General features: G+C 37.4%; 2 protein-coding genes across 2 annotated transcripts; one reads left to right on the top strand and one right to left on the bottom strand.

Moving 5' to 3' along the window:
* The first annotated feature begins 776 nt into the window (after positions 1-776).
* On the top strand, positions 777-1537 carry LOC113326734 (glycine-rich RNA-binding protein 2, mitochondrial-like). Its single transcript, XM_026574398.1, has one exon. The coding sequence runs from the start codon at positions 894-896 to the stop codon at positions 1302-1304; it is 411 nt and encodes a 136-aa protein (XP_026430183.1). The 5' UTR covers positions 777-893; the 3' UTR covers positions 1305-1537.
* Positions 1538-1929: 392 nt separating this feature from the next.
* LOC113326733 (cytochrome P450 71B36-like) lies at positions 1930-4319 on the bottom strand. The gene is made up of 2 exons (XM_026574397.1): positions 3068-4319; positions 1930-2826 (listed from the first exon to the last, which is right to left on the bottom strand). The coding sequence occupies exons 1-2, from the start codon at positions 3953-3955 to the stop codon at positions 2485-2487; spliced, it is 1230 nt and encodes a 409-aa protein (XP_026430182.1). The 5' UTR covers positions 3956-4319; the 3' UTR covers positions 1930-2484.
* Positions 4320-15325: the final 11006 nt, after the last annotated feature.

Raw genomic sequence — 15325 nt, 5'->3', positions numbered from 1 at the left:
ATTTTCAATGGGTTTTGATGATTTCTAATCGATTTCTGCAACAAAAAACGAATCAAAAGGAATGGGTATGAAGGAAATTACTCGCATATTTGCATATCACTTGAATCAGACTTCTTGGTTGTTGTTGGATGATTGATTTTGCCTCTCAACTTTGTTTCAAGTTCTTTATCAATGGCCAATTCTTTTGGGAGATTTGCTATATTTGCGAGTCGTGGACTCGATCCTGGAAGTCTTGGAGTTTGTTTGGTACGCATTGTTTATAAAGATGGATTAATCGACGATGAATTTTTTTCGAATCGACGATTAACATCGATGTATACGAAAGAGGAAAAGAAAAGAAGAAAAAGAATAGTTTTTGAAAAATCTGTTTTGTTTTTATGTTTTAATTTAATGGATTAGATTAGTGAGTAATGGTTAAATTAGTGAGTTATTAAGATTAATTATAATCTTAATTAGGATAAGGACAGATTAGTATTCCCTAACTTTTTAGGACACTTCTTAAGAATTTAGTGTGATACCCCTATCAAATAATAGTCCCCACCATTTTAGAGTAGTCCCAAAAAATGATTCCATTTATACTTGTTGATGACAATTGGTTAGAAGTCTAAGTATATAATCTTAATCATAAGATTTGTACGTTTTACAAATGAGAGTCTGAGACGGATCCAAACTTGGTGATTTGTTGATTAAGCCCAACAGGGCCAGCCTGAGTGCATGAGCTCAAATGAAATACCCAGTTATATAAATCTGTACGAGGAGAAGCTAAAACTGCGGAACCCTCAAACTCAAACCCTAGCAAGCGGGGCCGCCTCTCTCTCTCTCTCTTCCTCTCCATCTCCATCTCCTTCAATTCGAACCCTAAACCCATCTTCCATCCTAAGAATCAAATCAAAATGGCTTTTGCTGCTAGAATCGGTAGCCTCCTAAAACAAAGCATATCCCAAAACATTATTGCTTCAAATGGGCATGGTTCTTTACCGTCCATGTACAATTCTCTCAGGTGTATGTCTGGAGGATCAAACCTGTTTGTCGGAAGTCTTTCATATTCGACTGATGATTATTCTCTAAAGGAAGCATTCTCCACTTTCGGTGAAGTTCTTGAAGCTAAAGTTATCACTGACAGAGAAAATGGGAAATCAAGGGGATTTGGATTTGTTAATTATAGTTCCGAGGAGAGTGCCAGTGCAGCTATAACTGGGATGGATGGCAAGGAACTTGCTGGGAGGACTATTCATGTCAGCTATGCTAACCAAAGACCTCCTCGCGGTGGTGGTGGCTACGGAGGCGGCGGTGGCAGCTGGTGAAGGTTTCACTAAAGTGGTTGTGGAAATTAGAAATCAAAACTATGAGAAATGGGTCAGGTTTTTTTTTTTTGGTATGAATCTTTAGCGGTTAGATTTAATTTTCTATAAATTACTTTTGTGCATACTCCAATCTCTAATCGGATTAGACTATTTCTGGTTGCATTACTTAATTTTAATATCTGGATTAAGGCTCAGTCTTGAAATAAATTTTGCCTGCCAGGAAGTGTTGAACTGAACCCCTAGTCTTGATCTAGCAACTGATGCCCATCAATAACAATAGATGTCTTGGGTTTAAGCCTCCATCAACAAAAGTCACTAACTAGCACAATTTGAATTGGCTTTGAAAAAAACACCAAATTGCTCTCTTTGTTTTGCAATACATGATCAATTTTTGGCACAGCAGGTCCAATACTACTTGCTACATTCTTTTCTTCCTGCTAAAACATGCACCAAAAGGTGCTAAGAATCTAAGATTAACAATACTAATTTGTACTCATGTTAGTTCCTTTGTGTTACTAATTGATTGTAAAGTCATTTTTACTGGAATGAGCTTTTGATAGTATTTTACTCCAACAGAAGTTTCTCCTTCATATTACTAGCATCACACATCACATAAGGACCATCTCCGAGAAACATGACTCCATTTGATGATACACAGCAAATTTGCTTGGGTAACTGAAAGCAAATGAGAAATGTCAATTCAGTACTTCAAACATAACCCAATTTTGGAACGAGCGAGACTCTAACACTGTTTCTAGGATAAGAGAACTACTTCCGGCAGTGCCGGAATTAAGAAGTAAAAATCCTAGATTGATTATTTTTTTCACTGTGATTAATCCTAAAACTTACACACATATAATCCCAATTACAATTGGTCTTCGCACTGCTCGTTTATACCTTTACCAAGTACTTGGTGAGTATAAGCTCAAGTGGATATTTCTTATGAACACTAAGACCCGACGATTCCTCCATGTTTATGTCTTCCTTTTTCATGCCGTTTGGCAATTCCCAATTGAAGCAGTAGAGTAGATTGGCCAGGATAAGCTCAATCGATATGAGCGCCATATTCATTCCAGGGCAACTCCTTCGACCTCCACCGAAAGGTATGAAATCAAAATTTTGTCCTCCAGCGTAATCAACGTAGCGATTTTCAAACCTCTCTGGGATGAATTCGTCCGGCTTATCCCAATACTTTGGATTCCTCATGATAGCCCATGCATTTATTAGGAATTAGGATCCTAGTATTCGGGTATACATCGTATCCTTGGATGACATGATGCTTTGTATTTTCTCTTGGAATCAACAATGCAGCTGGTGGGTGTAGTCGTAGAGTCTCTTTAACCACCATTTTTAGGTACAAGAAGTGATCAAGGTCAGATTCTTGTACCATCCTTTTCACTCCTAAATCATGACTTCTGATCTCTTCCTGTACTTTTTTCATTGCTTCTGGATTCTTCATCAGTTCCGTCATTGCCCAACTCATGGTTACAGCAGATGTGTCTATCCCTCCAATACATACGTCCTGAAAATATATCTCTTTCTCGTATTACAAGTTATGACAAAGGAAATAAATCAAAAAAACCATTTCGTTTGCTCTTAGCTTATGGTAAGCAGAGAAATAGGTAATTGCACTATCAACCATAGGTCTGTTGCTGCTTAATCATTAGGTGGGTTGGCCGGTTTTTTGGTGCAAACTGCTTGCCTAGCCTATACCTTATAGATATCAGAATGGTGATTGAATAAAAATAAGATAAACCACGTACCCAAAGAATTGCTTTGATATAATCATTAGTGAGACGAACAGTACTTGATCCGTCCTGTTTGATTTTCAGCAAAACATCTATGAGATCTTCATGCGAGGATTTCTGTCTCTCCGGGTTGAGATGCACGTCCATGATTTGCTGAAAGAAATCATCGAATTCATGAAAGCATTTCTCAATTCTCCTATGGAATCCAGTAATCCTGTCAAAAATCCAACCAACAGTAGGAAAATAGTCAGACGCTGAAAACCCACTGATTATCGCCATGGTTTCGAGAAGGATATCCTGAAGTGTACCGTCACTGGATTGATCTCTACTTTGAAATGTCTTCCCAAAAACAACCCTCGAGAGAATCTTGTCTATTAAACTTATCAACAACTTATAAATATCAATAGGACCGGTAGCGTTAGAGATGGAATCCATTATAACTGAAACTTCTTCCTCTCTGATTACTGCAAAAGATTGCACTCTTTTCACACTAAAAGGTTGAAGAGCACATATTTTCCTCATCTCTATCCAATACTCACTGTAAGGACAAAAAATAATATCTAAGTAATTATATGTAAGACGTTTCGGACCGGCCAATGGAGGTCTATTACAAAAATCAAGATCATGTGTTTTTAAGACTTGTTCGGCTGCCTCGGCCGATGTGATTACGAGTGTGGGTATACTGCCTAGTTGTAGAAGCATGATGGGGCCGTATTTTTGGGAGAGTTTATGGAGAATACGGTGAGGAGGTTTGCCTAGTTGATGTAAGTTACCAATGATAGGAAGTTTGGGAGGACTAGGAGGATTGTTATGTTTGTTTTGATGATTGAATTTGATGAAGAAGTATAGAGGAAGCAAAATAAGAGGAAGTAGTAGAATGAAACTGTAAGAAAAAACCTCCATATTTCTAAATGATGAAGCAGATTGAGCTAAATTTTGTTACTATCTTTTAAAGGCGATCAATTTGGGGACTTGTGGATCTAATCAAGTAGACAATCTACTTAAAGCATTTTATCCCATATGAAAGTCATGGTTGTTTGAAGTGATCTCATATGTTTCACCGTAAAATTTAGAAAAGATCTTTAGAAAATAGCAAAGACTTTTACGTGAATCGTGAAATGCGTGGTGAGTGTAACACCGCCTACTCACCTAGGATAAGGAGGGAAGGGATGAAGTGGTGAATGTCCAGTGTCTAGTGAAGTATCCTTGCTACATTAGCATCGACACAAGAGCGATGATAATTGCATAATTTCCATGTTTGTTTTGTTTTGCCATCGGTTGTTTTCTTTTCTTGCTGCAAGTCTACTGCTTGTGGTTATCTTTTTGCTGAAAAGAAAATAAAGATCTTTCTGGTCGTGGTGGTGGGACTTGGGAGGGTGATGCGTGCATAGTTTTTTTCCCCATCTTTTGTTGTGTTGCAATAATATCACTGGACGGTGTCTAATCGTGTCTCCCAATAATTCTGAAATTCTTAATGTGGGTTTGTGATGATGAATCACATTTTAAATGTCCGTCAGGTGAGATGTCACACCTTAAATATGTGGATGTTGAGGATTTAGAAACTGTGCCAAAGTCGAACAATTATTGTTCATAATGTTTGTTCTCGAAGCATAATGGGTGGATGCTTTGAAGGCTTCGGTAAGGGCAAACTGCTCTCTTTCTTCTGGAAGCATTTTTTGGGGACTAGTCCCTTTTTGTGGGGGACTACTATGGGTGGATAATGGAAGTAAACATGAGTCACCTCTTATCTTAGTTTTTTGTTAATACCAAAAAAGTCATTGGTAATCAAATTAGTGTTAGTGTAATGATTTCTTAGTGTTAGTGTATTAATTATTTAGTGATTAGTGAGTTAATAATATGATAGGTTTGTTAGAATCATAATTATTGAGAGAAAGAAGAAGAAGAAAAGAGGAACAAAAAGAGGGGTGAACCCAAAAAATCTTATTTTGAGTTTTCTAAATATGATTTGACCGATTCATGTGATGATAGTTCCTCATCTGAATCAGAACCTCCTACAGCTCCTAATGTATTTGTCAATCTTCATAAAGATCCGGATATGAATTATTTTTTAGATGATGAATGCATTCTTCCCCAAACTCAATGTGACAAACCAAATGATGGATTTTATCAACCACAACCAGAAGATGAAGTTATGGATACTCATGTATAGCTCAAATTTAGTTAATGTAGCTTGAATTGTACAAAAAATTGGCCAAACCTTGAATTTCCGTAACAAATTTCGGCTAGGTCAAAGAGGTTCGGTTACCTAACCTGCCTTGCGATGTAACCGAACTCTTCTGTATGTACAGTTCGGTTACTTCATTAAGAAGACGCAGATAACCGAACTCCATTTTAATGGAGGTTTTTTAGAGTTAGGTTATGTATTTCCAGAGAACGTTGCCGAACTATTTGTACAGAGTATACAGATACTAGTTCGGCAAGATCGTATATTAGCTTAGGTAACCGAAACGAAGAGTTCGGTTTAATCGTGTGTTATAAACTGTTTTCCGAACTTATAAGGAGAAAATTAGTAAATCTTAGTTCGGCAAGGTCGCAAAATATTTCTAGAGAAAAGATAACCGAACTTTCTGTTCGGCATGATCGATAAAATTGTTACATTGCCGAACTACTCTTTGTTTCTTGTTTGTGGTTGGCATTGACGTTGTGCTATTTCTTGTAGGTTGCACGTGATCCAATACCAATGGAAAATCAACCTTTCCCAGTTGATATTTTGTACGATGACACATCCCATCACTACATGAATGATTTGGTATTCAAAAACCTGGTAGAGGCAAAGAGTTGGGTTAGACAACATGCATAAAAAGACATGTGCGTATTAGTTTTGAATGTGAATGAAAGCAAAACACGGTTTGAAATGGTTTGTGAGAGAAGAGGTGATCCTGAGAAAATCCACAAGAGGAAGGGTTATGTTTGTAAAGGAAAGACAAATAGGAAGAACAAAAATTTCTCAAAGAAGATTAAATTCCTCTTCAAGCTAGCATTTAATCACAATAAATATTTGTATGGATGGGTTCTCTATTGGGTTATGAAAGGTCGTCATAATCACCCTCGTCCGAAGCATCTTGAAGGACATTTTATGGCGGCAAAGATAATTCCTCAAGAGATGGACAAGGTAGCCAAAATGAGGACAATGAGTATTTCACCGCTTCAAATGCTCCAAATACTAAATGAGCAAGAACCTAGTTACATTTGGGCACTACAACAAGTTAAGGCAATCTTCCGATATTCCCGGGGTTATAGTGACCAATAATGAATTCGCATTGATGAACGAAATATAGGTATTATTCCCGTTAGCCCATAATATGCTTTGTATGTTCCATATATGGTATAATTTGATGAGTAAGTGCAAGCCAATAATTTGTCTACCCATGAAAAAGGGATATGATGAGATTAAGAAGCTACCGGAAGATGAACGAGCGGATGCAAAAGAGGAGCTTGAAAAAAAATACGAACTAAATTACGCTAAATGGGTTGCTTTCAATGGTGAATGAGAGTCGTTGTGTTGGTCTGTTGCCGAGGAATAGTATTATCTAAATCTTGCGAAGTTTATGGCCCATTAGGATAGTCCCGATTACCCCGATGTTGTATCATATGTTCTTCGGTAGTGGTTGGAACCGCACAAGGAGAGGTTTGTTAGTGCCTATACAAACCAATATAAACACTTGGGAAATCAAGTGACAAGTTTGGTAGAGTCGGCTCACCACCGGTTGAAGAATAATCTTTTTGGATGTGTTGATAATTTCATAACTGTGTGGAAAGCGATGAAAAGTTACTTCAAGCGCGAATCTGATAGAATCAAAGAGAAATTCCAAAAAATCCATATATTTAAAATGACCAGAAACTATGCTAATCACCAATTATTGAAAGGAATCCACTATAACGTATCTCGGAAATGTATGAAGTTGTTGATCATAAAAATCAAGTTGATTGACAAGTGGAAAACCGAGCGGGATGAGGTGTGTGTTTGTAACATGAAGAAGTCTATGGTACTTCCTTGTCGCCATATGATACTCAACTACGATAATGGAGTAATCCCTTTATGCGATATTGATCCCTTTTGGAAGAATTTAAGTTTCATTCCTCCTCCAATATATGGTGAAGAAGCCGGAGAAGAGTTCGGTGATCACGAAATGGAAAAAACCGTAATAAAGATGTATCGAGGAATGAACAAACTCCAAAAACAAATCTTTTGGGATGACATGTGGAAAATCATATATCCAGAAACTTCGGAGAATGTTTATGAACCGTAAAAAGGAAAACGGAAAGGTAGGCCAAGCTCGAAAGAAATAAAAAAAGCAACTTAGAGAATATGCGAAGGTATTGGCTAAGAAGAAGAGTGACCAAAATGAAAATACTAGAGATACTTGTGCATATGAGTGGACCGCGGAAAATTACTTGGAGGACTATAAGAAACGAGGTAGGACTATTGAGGAGAAAAGTGAAATAAGTTAGCGAGATTTGAAGAAAAAAGGTTTGATGCGTCGTACAAGCCAACCAACTCAATTGACTCCTAATAAAGGCTATTTGGAAGAGTTACCCGTATACATTCGAGAATACATTATATCCACCGATGACGTCCCCCCGGATGGTAATTGTGGTTTTCATGTTGGCGTACAACAACTAGGGTCATTCACTCATGGTGCCAAGCTATATGATGGGTGCGCAATCACTCATGTAAGGCAAAGCTTGTTAAGGAAACTAAAGGAGAATTCGGCCTTTTAAAAGACAATGTTGAGAGATGGGGATGCTAGTCTAAACGAGCAATTTGTTACGTATCAACGTCGTCTTCACGGTGACAAACCGGTCACAACGGATTATTGGATGAGCATGCCGATATGTGGACACTTAATTGCCGATGCATTCAATTGTGTGGTTCATTTTTTCTCAAAATATAATAGTTTCACATTCACCCCAAAAATAACCGTTTGTGTCAAGCAACTTAAACGAAGGAGATTGGTGATCGCGTTGATTAACAACAACCACTTTATAGGCCTCCGGTTACAACCCGATTGTCCATTGCCTCCGATATCCGGAACCTCTTATTCGCATGGATTTAACCCCAACATAATTTTGGGTTGGTGCATTATGTATGAACATAACATGGACATGTGGAATGTTTCGAAGTCGGACAAAATCGTACATGAAGGTCCTATTGTTATCGAGTAGGATTAAATTAGACATGTAATGATACTAAGTATGCTCATGAATCATACATTATGTTTTTTGAAGTGTGGTATTATTTATTGAGTTAATTTTGAGATTTTTTTGAGTTCACAGAGAGAAGTTCGGTTACATAATAGGATTACAGAGATTTCCGAAATATACTTACAGCAACCTGAGAAATTTTACGAGGTTGCCGAACTTAACAAATATATATATGGTTATCATCCTTAATATTTTACCAAGTGCCCTCCAAAAATTGGAAGTAACCGAACTACTATTTTAGGCCACAAACCTAAACTAAACATATAAGTAATACACAAACCATTCTGAATCAAACTTAAGAGTGCATTTTTGTGATTTCTGAATGAGGAGAATGAGTCTTTCAACTTGTGGACAACGAAAAATTTGAGTCTACAGATAGTAGTTCGTCAAGCTTTCTATATTTGAGAGCGAACCAAACAGTGAGTTCGGTGACTTCCTAAAATTTCGAGGTAACCGAACTAATCTCCTTAACCTACCATTGTATGTACAGAGAGTAGTTCGGAAACCTGAGATATTTTGAGGTCACCGAACTACTAGTTCGGTGATATGGTCAAATTTCACAGGTTGCCGAACTTATTGTCCGGTGACCTGGTCAAAAGTTTCAGGTCGCCGAACTGGGTTTCGGTTGCCTGGTAATCAGTTGCAGGTTGCCGAACTAGCTGTTCGGTTTTCTGCTTTGAATTTCTGGCTAGTCGAATTCTATCATGTAGCCTTTTCATTCAACATAATGTTGAACGCTACTTATGAAAAAAATATAAAATTGAAACACAAACCCAATTTAAATAAATATAAAAGGGTTATACATACCCAACTCCCTAACTAATTGTTCAAAACACACAGAATCCATAACTATGTTTTTTGAAACCACAACGAAATTAAAATAAAATAAAAGAAGGGATTCAAAGATGACCACAACGATGAACTCTTTTATTTCCTTTTTTACCCCGAGTGTTGTGTTGAACTTCCTTATAAGTTGGGGATTCAACTCCTCCACCGGATCCATATCCTCCACGAGCGTCGCGGCTTGAACCTTCTCCTTGTTGTCGACCCCTGTTCAATTGTTTAGACCAACTCTCCTCCACCATTCTTTGAGATATAAGTTCCTCCCACTGGCCATGGAGCATGGTTTGTTCCTCTGCCGATATCGACTCTCCACTACGTATTCTAGTAATCCCTTTCTTCAGTAATTTCTTACCATTCTTCACCTGATTCAAATTTTAACCACAAGTAAACATATTTTCTATACTTTGTAACAACTTAAAGTGTAAAGAGAAGAAATTTTCTTACCACATTATCCCATAAACAAACGGCTTCTTCTCCACAAATAGGCATCTCCTTCTGAGCTCTCTTAGCCTCCCTGTCCTTTGCCTTCGCCTTCACCTTATCAGTACGAGCTTGTTGTTCTTTATTAATCACAAAAGGATGATTAATCTCTCGATACCACTTCAGGTAATCTTCTTCACATGCATTTACATCTTCGCCACAAGGTACAGAATCACCTCCAGGTATGTAGTATTTAATTAAATCATTCCAATGTTCTATCGTAGGAGTTGGTTCGTATTTTGGGATAAAATAGTTCTCGGTGTTCTTTGTTCCTCGAACCTGAAACTCGAAATTTTCTTTCTCCACATCAGGATCCATTTGGACACACGAAATTTTTGTTAGTACTCTCCTTGGATTATAGATTGCGTAGCCGTTAGGATACCAAATTTGTCCATAGTAAACCGAGACGACTGAGTAACCTTGGATTTTGTCTTCAGGTACCTCTTCATCATCGGGTACCGTGTATAGGTGAAGCACCAATGTTCACCGTCAAATGATCTAATTTCTCCCTCAACGAAGCCAACTGCTCTTCTTTAGACTTCTTTTGTGCATCCAAAAACACCCATTTTCTTGTTGTAGGTTGGCCATAAGGATAAGGTTTACTTTCCATAGATAATGTGCATCCACCCTATTTCCAGAAGTGTCGGGAAAAAAAAACAGTTTCTAGCTGATATAACCAATAAGCAGTGACATGGTGCTTAAGATTCTCCTCGTCCATCACCAACCGTCCCCTCTTTACCTTCTTAGATGTATCCGCAAATGCTTCCTTCAACCTTACCAACTTTAATTTCTTCACCATCTTCTTCAAAGCTCAATTTTCTTCCTTTGGATTATATTCATCTTCACGTTTAGGTTCCTTCACGGAACGTTTAAACCCACATTGAGCCTTTCTTGGATCCCATCCTAGACACTTTAGAGTCAATGCCTCAAGAGATTCATAACTCATCGATTGGTTGTAGCCTTCTCGAAGACATTTACGTTCCACTGGTAGGCCGGTAATTCTCATGCAATCATCAGGAGTAATTCCCATCTATCCAAATGGAAGATGCATGGTATATCTCTCCAGATAATGCCTCTCAAGAAACGCAGAAACGGCAATAGCGCCAAAGTCATTATGTGCGAACTCAAGGGCTCTCCATAACAAGCATTATTTAACCTTGTCCTGAAACTCTTGACACTCATTCGAAAAATCCCATTTGGAAGCCTTTTGAAGACGAATAAGACGAATTGCATCATTATGATCCTACAAAAATAACATCACACTATTAATACTTAACGAAACATATGTCCATAACATCTTAAACTTGTTTTACTAGTTAAAAATGAACTTAAGAATACCTTTGTCGCATAAATCTTCGCAGTCCATGAGTGTTTGTAGCCAAACAATGTTGCCCCTCATCAATTGGAGTACCATAAGTTGGGCACACTGATGACAAACAAAAATCATCAGGGGAATGTGTGAATATCTAGGACCCGGCGGATTCGGCTTCCTTTTCTCTTCAACGGGAAAAATTTCATGATCTTGTATCTCTTCCTCATCTTCTTCCTCTTCTTCCTCTTCCTCATCTCCCTCTTGTACCTTATCTTCATCCCCTTCTTCCTCTTTCTCTTGTCCTTCTTCTTCCAACTGCTCTTCTTCTACATCTTCAACTTCTTCTCTTTGTTCTTCAACCTCTTCATTTCTAGTGGCTTCATTTCCTTGCTCTTCTTTATCATCATTTTCTTCTTCAATAGCATGATCAATTAAATTCTCCATCACCTCTTTATTAACATCTTGGATTACATTACTAACAATATATTGGTTCACTTCCTGTAACGACCCCCATTCATGTTTAGCATTTTTAGTACCACGGTTTCGGAAATCCAAATGTATTATACCACGGGGGATGGAAGTTCTCAAAGCCATATCTAGATGGGGATTGGATCTCTTTCCTTTCTTCCTAATGAATGAAAACCACAATATTAGCTAAACATAATATTTTCTTATTAAATAAATCAATAACATGGGACTAAATCAAACACGAGTTGTAAACAGATTAAAATTCGGCAAGCTTACATGTGTTTTGAAATAACCGAACTAAAAGTTCGGTTATCTAACATGAGTTGCAAAGTAACAAAACTACATATTTAGTGTTAACAGACCATAGTTCGGTTACCTATTAGAAATTGCGAGCTAACCGAACTATGCTATACCAAATTTCGGTTACCTATATAATTTATCGACTGCACCGAACTCAAATTTTCCATACTAAAGAAGAAGTTCGGTTAGGAATATATAGGGTTTTGTTTTGCGAAGTAACCGAACTACATATTTGGTGTTAACAGACCATAATTCGGTTACCTATTAGAAATTACGAGCTAACCGAACTATGCTATACCAAAGTTCGGTTACCTATATAATTTATCGACTACACCGAACTCAAATTTACCATACTAAAAAAGAAGTTCGGTTATGAATATATAGGGTTTTATTTTGCGAGCTAACCGAACTATCTAGTTCAGTTACCTAAAAATTTTCTAATTTTCCGAAGTGTTCTTGATTTTGGAAGTTCGGTTAAGAAAATCTAGGGTTTTCAAAAATTCTCCTAGCCGAAATATGTACCGTAACTACCAGTTTCAATGGGTTTAAGGAATTCTAATCGATTTGTTCAACAAAAAACGAATTAAAAGGAATGGGTATGAAAGAAATTACCCGCGGATTTGCATTTCAATCGAATCAACCTTCCCGGTTCATGTTTGATGCTTGATTTGGTCTCTAACCTTTGCTTGAATTTGTTTATCAATTTGATATTGATTTGGGATATTAGCTATACTTGCGATCCCCGGACTCAATCCTGGAATCCTTGGAGTCTGCTTGGAACGCATTGTTATTGATTTGATTAATCGACGATGAAAATTTTTCAAATCGACGATTACTGTCGATGTTTACGAAGAAGAGGAAGAGGAAATGGAAGAAGAAAAAGAATGAAGATGTCAGTTTTTCTTTTTTGTTTTTAAAACTGATTAATTTCAGTTTTATTAAAATATTTGTTAATCAGTTTTATTTAGGGTTAATGTTATTAGGATTTGTTATGGGTTATTAGGATTAGTTAATAGGGGGAGGACAGAATAGTCTGCTCTAATTATTTGGATACCCCTTAAGAGTTTAGGATGGACATTCCTATCAAATAGTAATCCCCACTATTTTGGAGTAGTCCCCAAAAAAAATGGTTCTTCTGCTTGACAAACATGCATGTGGCACAGTTATTATAAGCCCATAATAATAAGATAGGGCCACTCAGCTGGGAATGGCAGCCTGGTGGAATTAGGGCACCTTCTATATATTTGCTTTTAATTTGACTTCCAAAACAAGGCCAAGTTTTTTATATAAATATATACGGTCATCAGCCGTTTCAAGATTATTGTAGAAAACCCTAGCAGTACAGCAAGAATCAATAAATAATACTACCTCCGTTCTTTTTTAATAGGCCAGTTTTGTTTTTAACGAAATTTAAGGAAATTAAGAGAACTAATCATTGAAAGTGGTCCTCATGACACTTGTCAATAAAAGAAGTGAAGTGAAATGGTCCCCATGACACTTGTTAGCAAAAGAAGTAAAGTGAAGTGGTCCACATGACACTTGTCATCAAAAGAAGTTAAGAGAAAAGTGGTCCCAAAAAATTAAAATAACATTTGACTTTCCCAATTAGGAAACTAGCCTATTTTTTTAAAACTTTTATTTATAGAAACTGGCTTATTAAAAAAGAACGGAGGGAGTATATCAGAAGAAAATAATCACTTGGGATCCGAACATACCAATTGCGGTGATGGAGAATTTGAGTTCAGATATCGTACGACATATACTATCTCGATTACCCAAGACCAAGACAGGTTTCAAATCCGTCTTGCAATGCCGAAAAGTACGCAAACTGTGGAAAAATCTCTTGGGAAAACCTAAGATAGGTACTCTTTTCACAAAGAGTCCTGACTGGGGTCCTGTTGAACTCTATTACAGAGAACAATCGTGTGATCAGATGGTTAATTTTAATTTTACCGAAGAAGGAAAACCAAATTTTGAAAAGATAGCAACGGAGATAGGCAGTATAGGTACTGGTATATGGTTCTTCAGCCTGATTGGTAGTTTCAATGGTTTGGTATGTTACGAAACTCTACGGGTTATATACATTTTCAATCCCATGACTGGTGAACGTATTTGTCTTTCCTCTGATAAGAAAGAAAGAAAGAAAAGAAAGCGTATCATGGATGGATGTTTTCACTCTGCTGGATTCGGTTATTTTCATTCCACAGATGAGTACAAGGTTGTTAAGATTTGTAATTTTGAAAATGGCAAGCAAAGCGTCTAAGTTTATACTCTTGGTGATGGCAGCGGGTGGAGAGACAAACCAGACATTAGCTACGATGATTTTGGGAAACGAGGCGTTTTTGCTAATGGGGCTCTGTATTGGTTAAATAATAAATATAACCGTCATACTATCGTAGCCTTTGATTTAGCAGATGAAACATTTCGACGTCTCCCAGTACCACCACCTTGTCCTATACGTTTCACTTCCTATATGAACGTAAATCTCGGGTCGGTTGAAGGGAACCTGTATCTGTGTCTTCCTTACATAAAGGAAGGTGAACGTATAATGGATATATGGATACTCAAGAAGAAAAATATGGACAACTGCCGACGCAGTACTCGTTTGAAAGCCCGTACCTACTTTACTTGGTTCGAGTTGTTCAGCAGAAAGTGGGATTCTCGCTCAAAATGCCAACTACTATCCTTAACAGAGAGTGAAATTCTACTATGGCAGGATGACGTTCTCTCCTGTTATGACCCTACAACTTTTAAGAAATATGGTATGCAGGTGCAAAAAGGTTTGGGGGTTATCAAGCAATTCCCCATATTCACAGCCTTGTTTCGGTGAAAGTTTTTGGAGAAGTGCTAGTTGGTCCGTTAGAAGGGCATCCAAAACAGTTAGTAACTCATTGATGTTATATATACATTTCCAATCCCATTACTTATGAACATATTCGTCTTCTCCATATGGATCTATAATGCATGCGTGTTGGATTGTGATACTGTCGCTCCACCGATGTGTACAATTAAGATTGTTGACATTAATTTTTTTTTATTTCAAGCCATACGTCCTAGTTTGTCCTCCTCCTAGTGATGGCATGCGGAAGGTTTAATTTCGACTTCTTTGTGTTTGAATTTGGTTCTTTTAGTTCTGCTTCACTGTGTGGTTTAGAGAGGTAGGTAGACACTCTGAATTTGGTGCTGTTTGCAACTATTTTCTCCCATTGGAATGGGTTTGCCACTTTAATAGCCTATGATATTGATATCGTAATAGACTCTTGGTTGCACTTTGTGCCTTTTAAGTTCAAAATGATCAAAGGGGCGAAGAAACTCAATATCATATCAACTTCGATGGTAATTGCTCTGCTGCATTAGGATTTTGTATGATGAATTAACTGTAATGCAAAGAGCCAGAGATACGGCACCAAATAGATCTGGAGGATATAATCAGTCACTGCAATCTTTTTCTTATAGATCTTGTTCTTTTTTAATTCATTATCCGCCTTTGGCGAAGCTCTTGATGTAGTTGCGGAAAATCCCACAACTACACCCGTTGTAATGATAATAACACAAAGCTTAAATCATATGGACCAACTCAAACATAAATGATATTATTCACTACTTTGACACTAGTATGATCTTCTTGAATACTTTTTATTGAA

Source organism: Papaver somniferum, unplaced genomic scaffold (assembly GCF_003573695.1).
Source record: "Papaver somniferum cultivar HN1 unplaced genomic scaffold, ASM357369v1 unplaced-scaffold_10, whole genome shotgun sequence".
NCBI classification, from domain to species: domain Eukaryota; kingdom Viridiplantae; phylum Streptophyta; class Magnoliopsida; order Ranunculales; family Papaveraceae; genus Papaver; species Papaver somniferum.
This window is presented reverse-complemented; position numbering and strand designations above follow the sequence as displayed.

Excerpts from the sequence above, each read along its gene's own strand:
- LOC113326734 (XM_026574398.1), top strand. The coding sequence starts at position 894 with ATGGCTTTTGCTGCTAGAATCGGTAGCCTCCTAAAACAAAGCATATCC.
- LOC113326733 (XM_026574397.1), bottom strand. The coding sequence starts at position 3,955 with ATGGAGGTTTTTTCTTACAGTTTCATTCTACTACTTCCTCTTATTTTG. Across the intron at positions 2,827-3,067 it reads ATATCAAAGCAATTCTTTGG|GACGTATGTATTGGAGGGAT; the intron begins GTACGTGGTTTA and ends ATATATTTTCAG.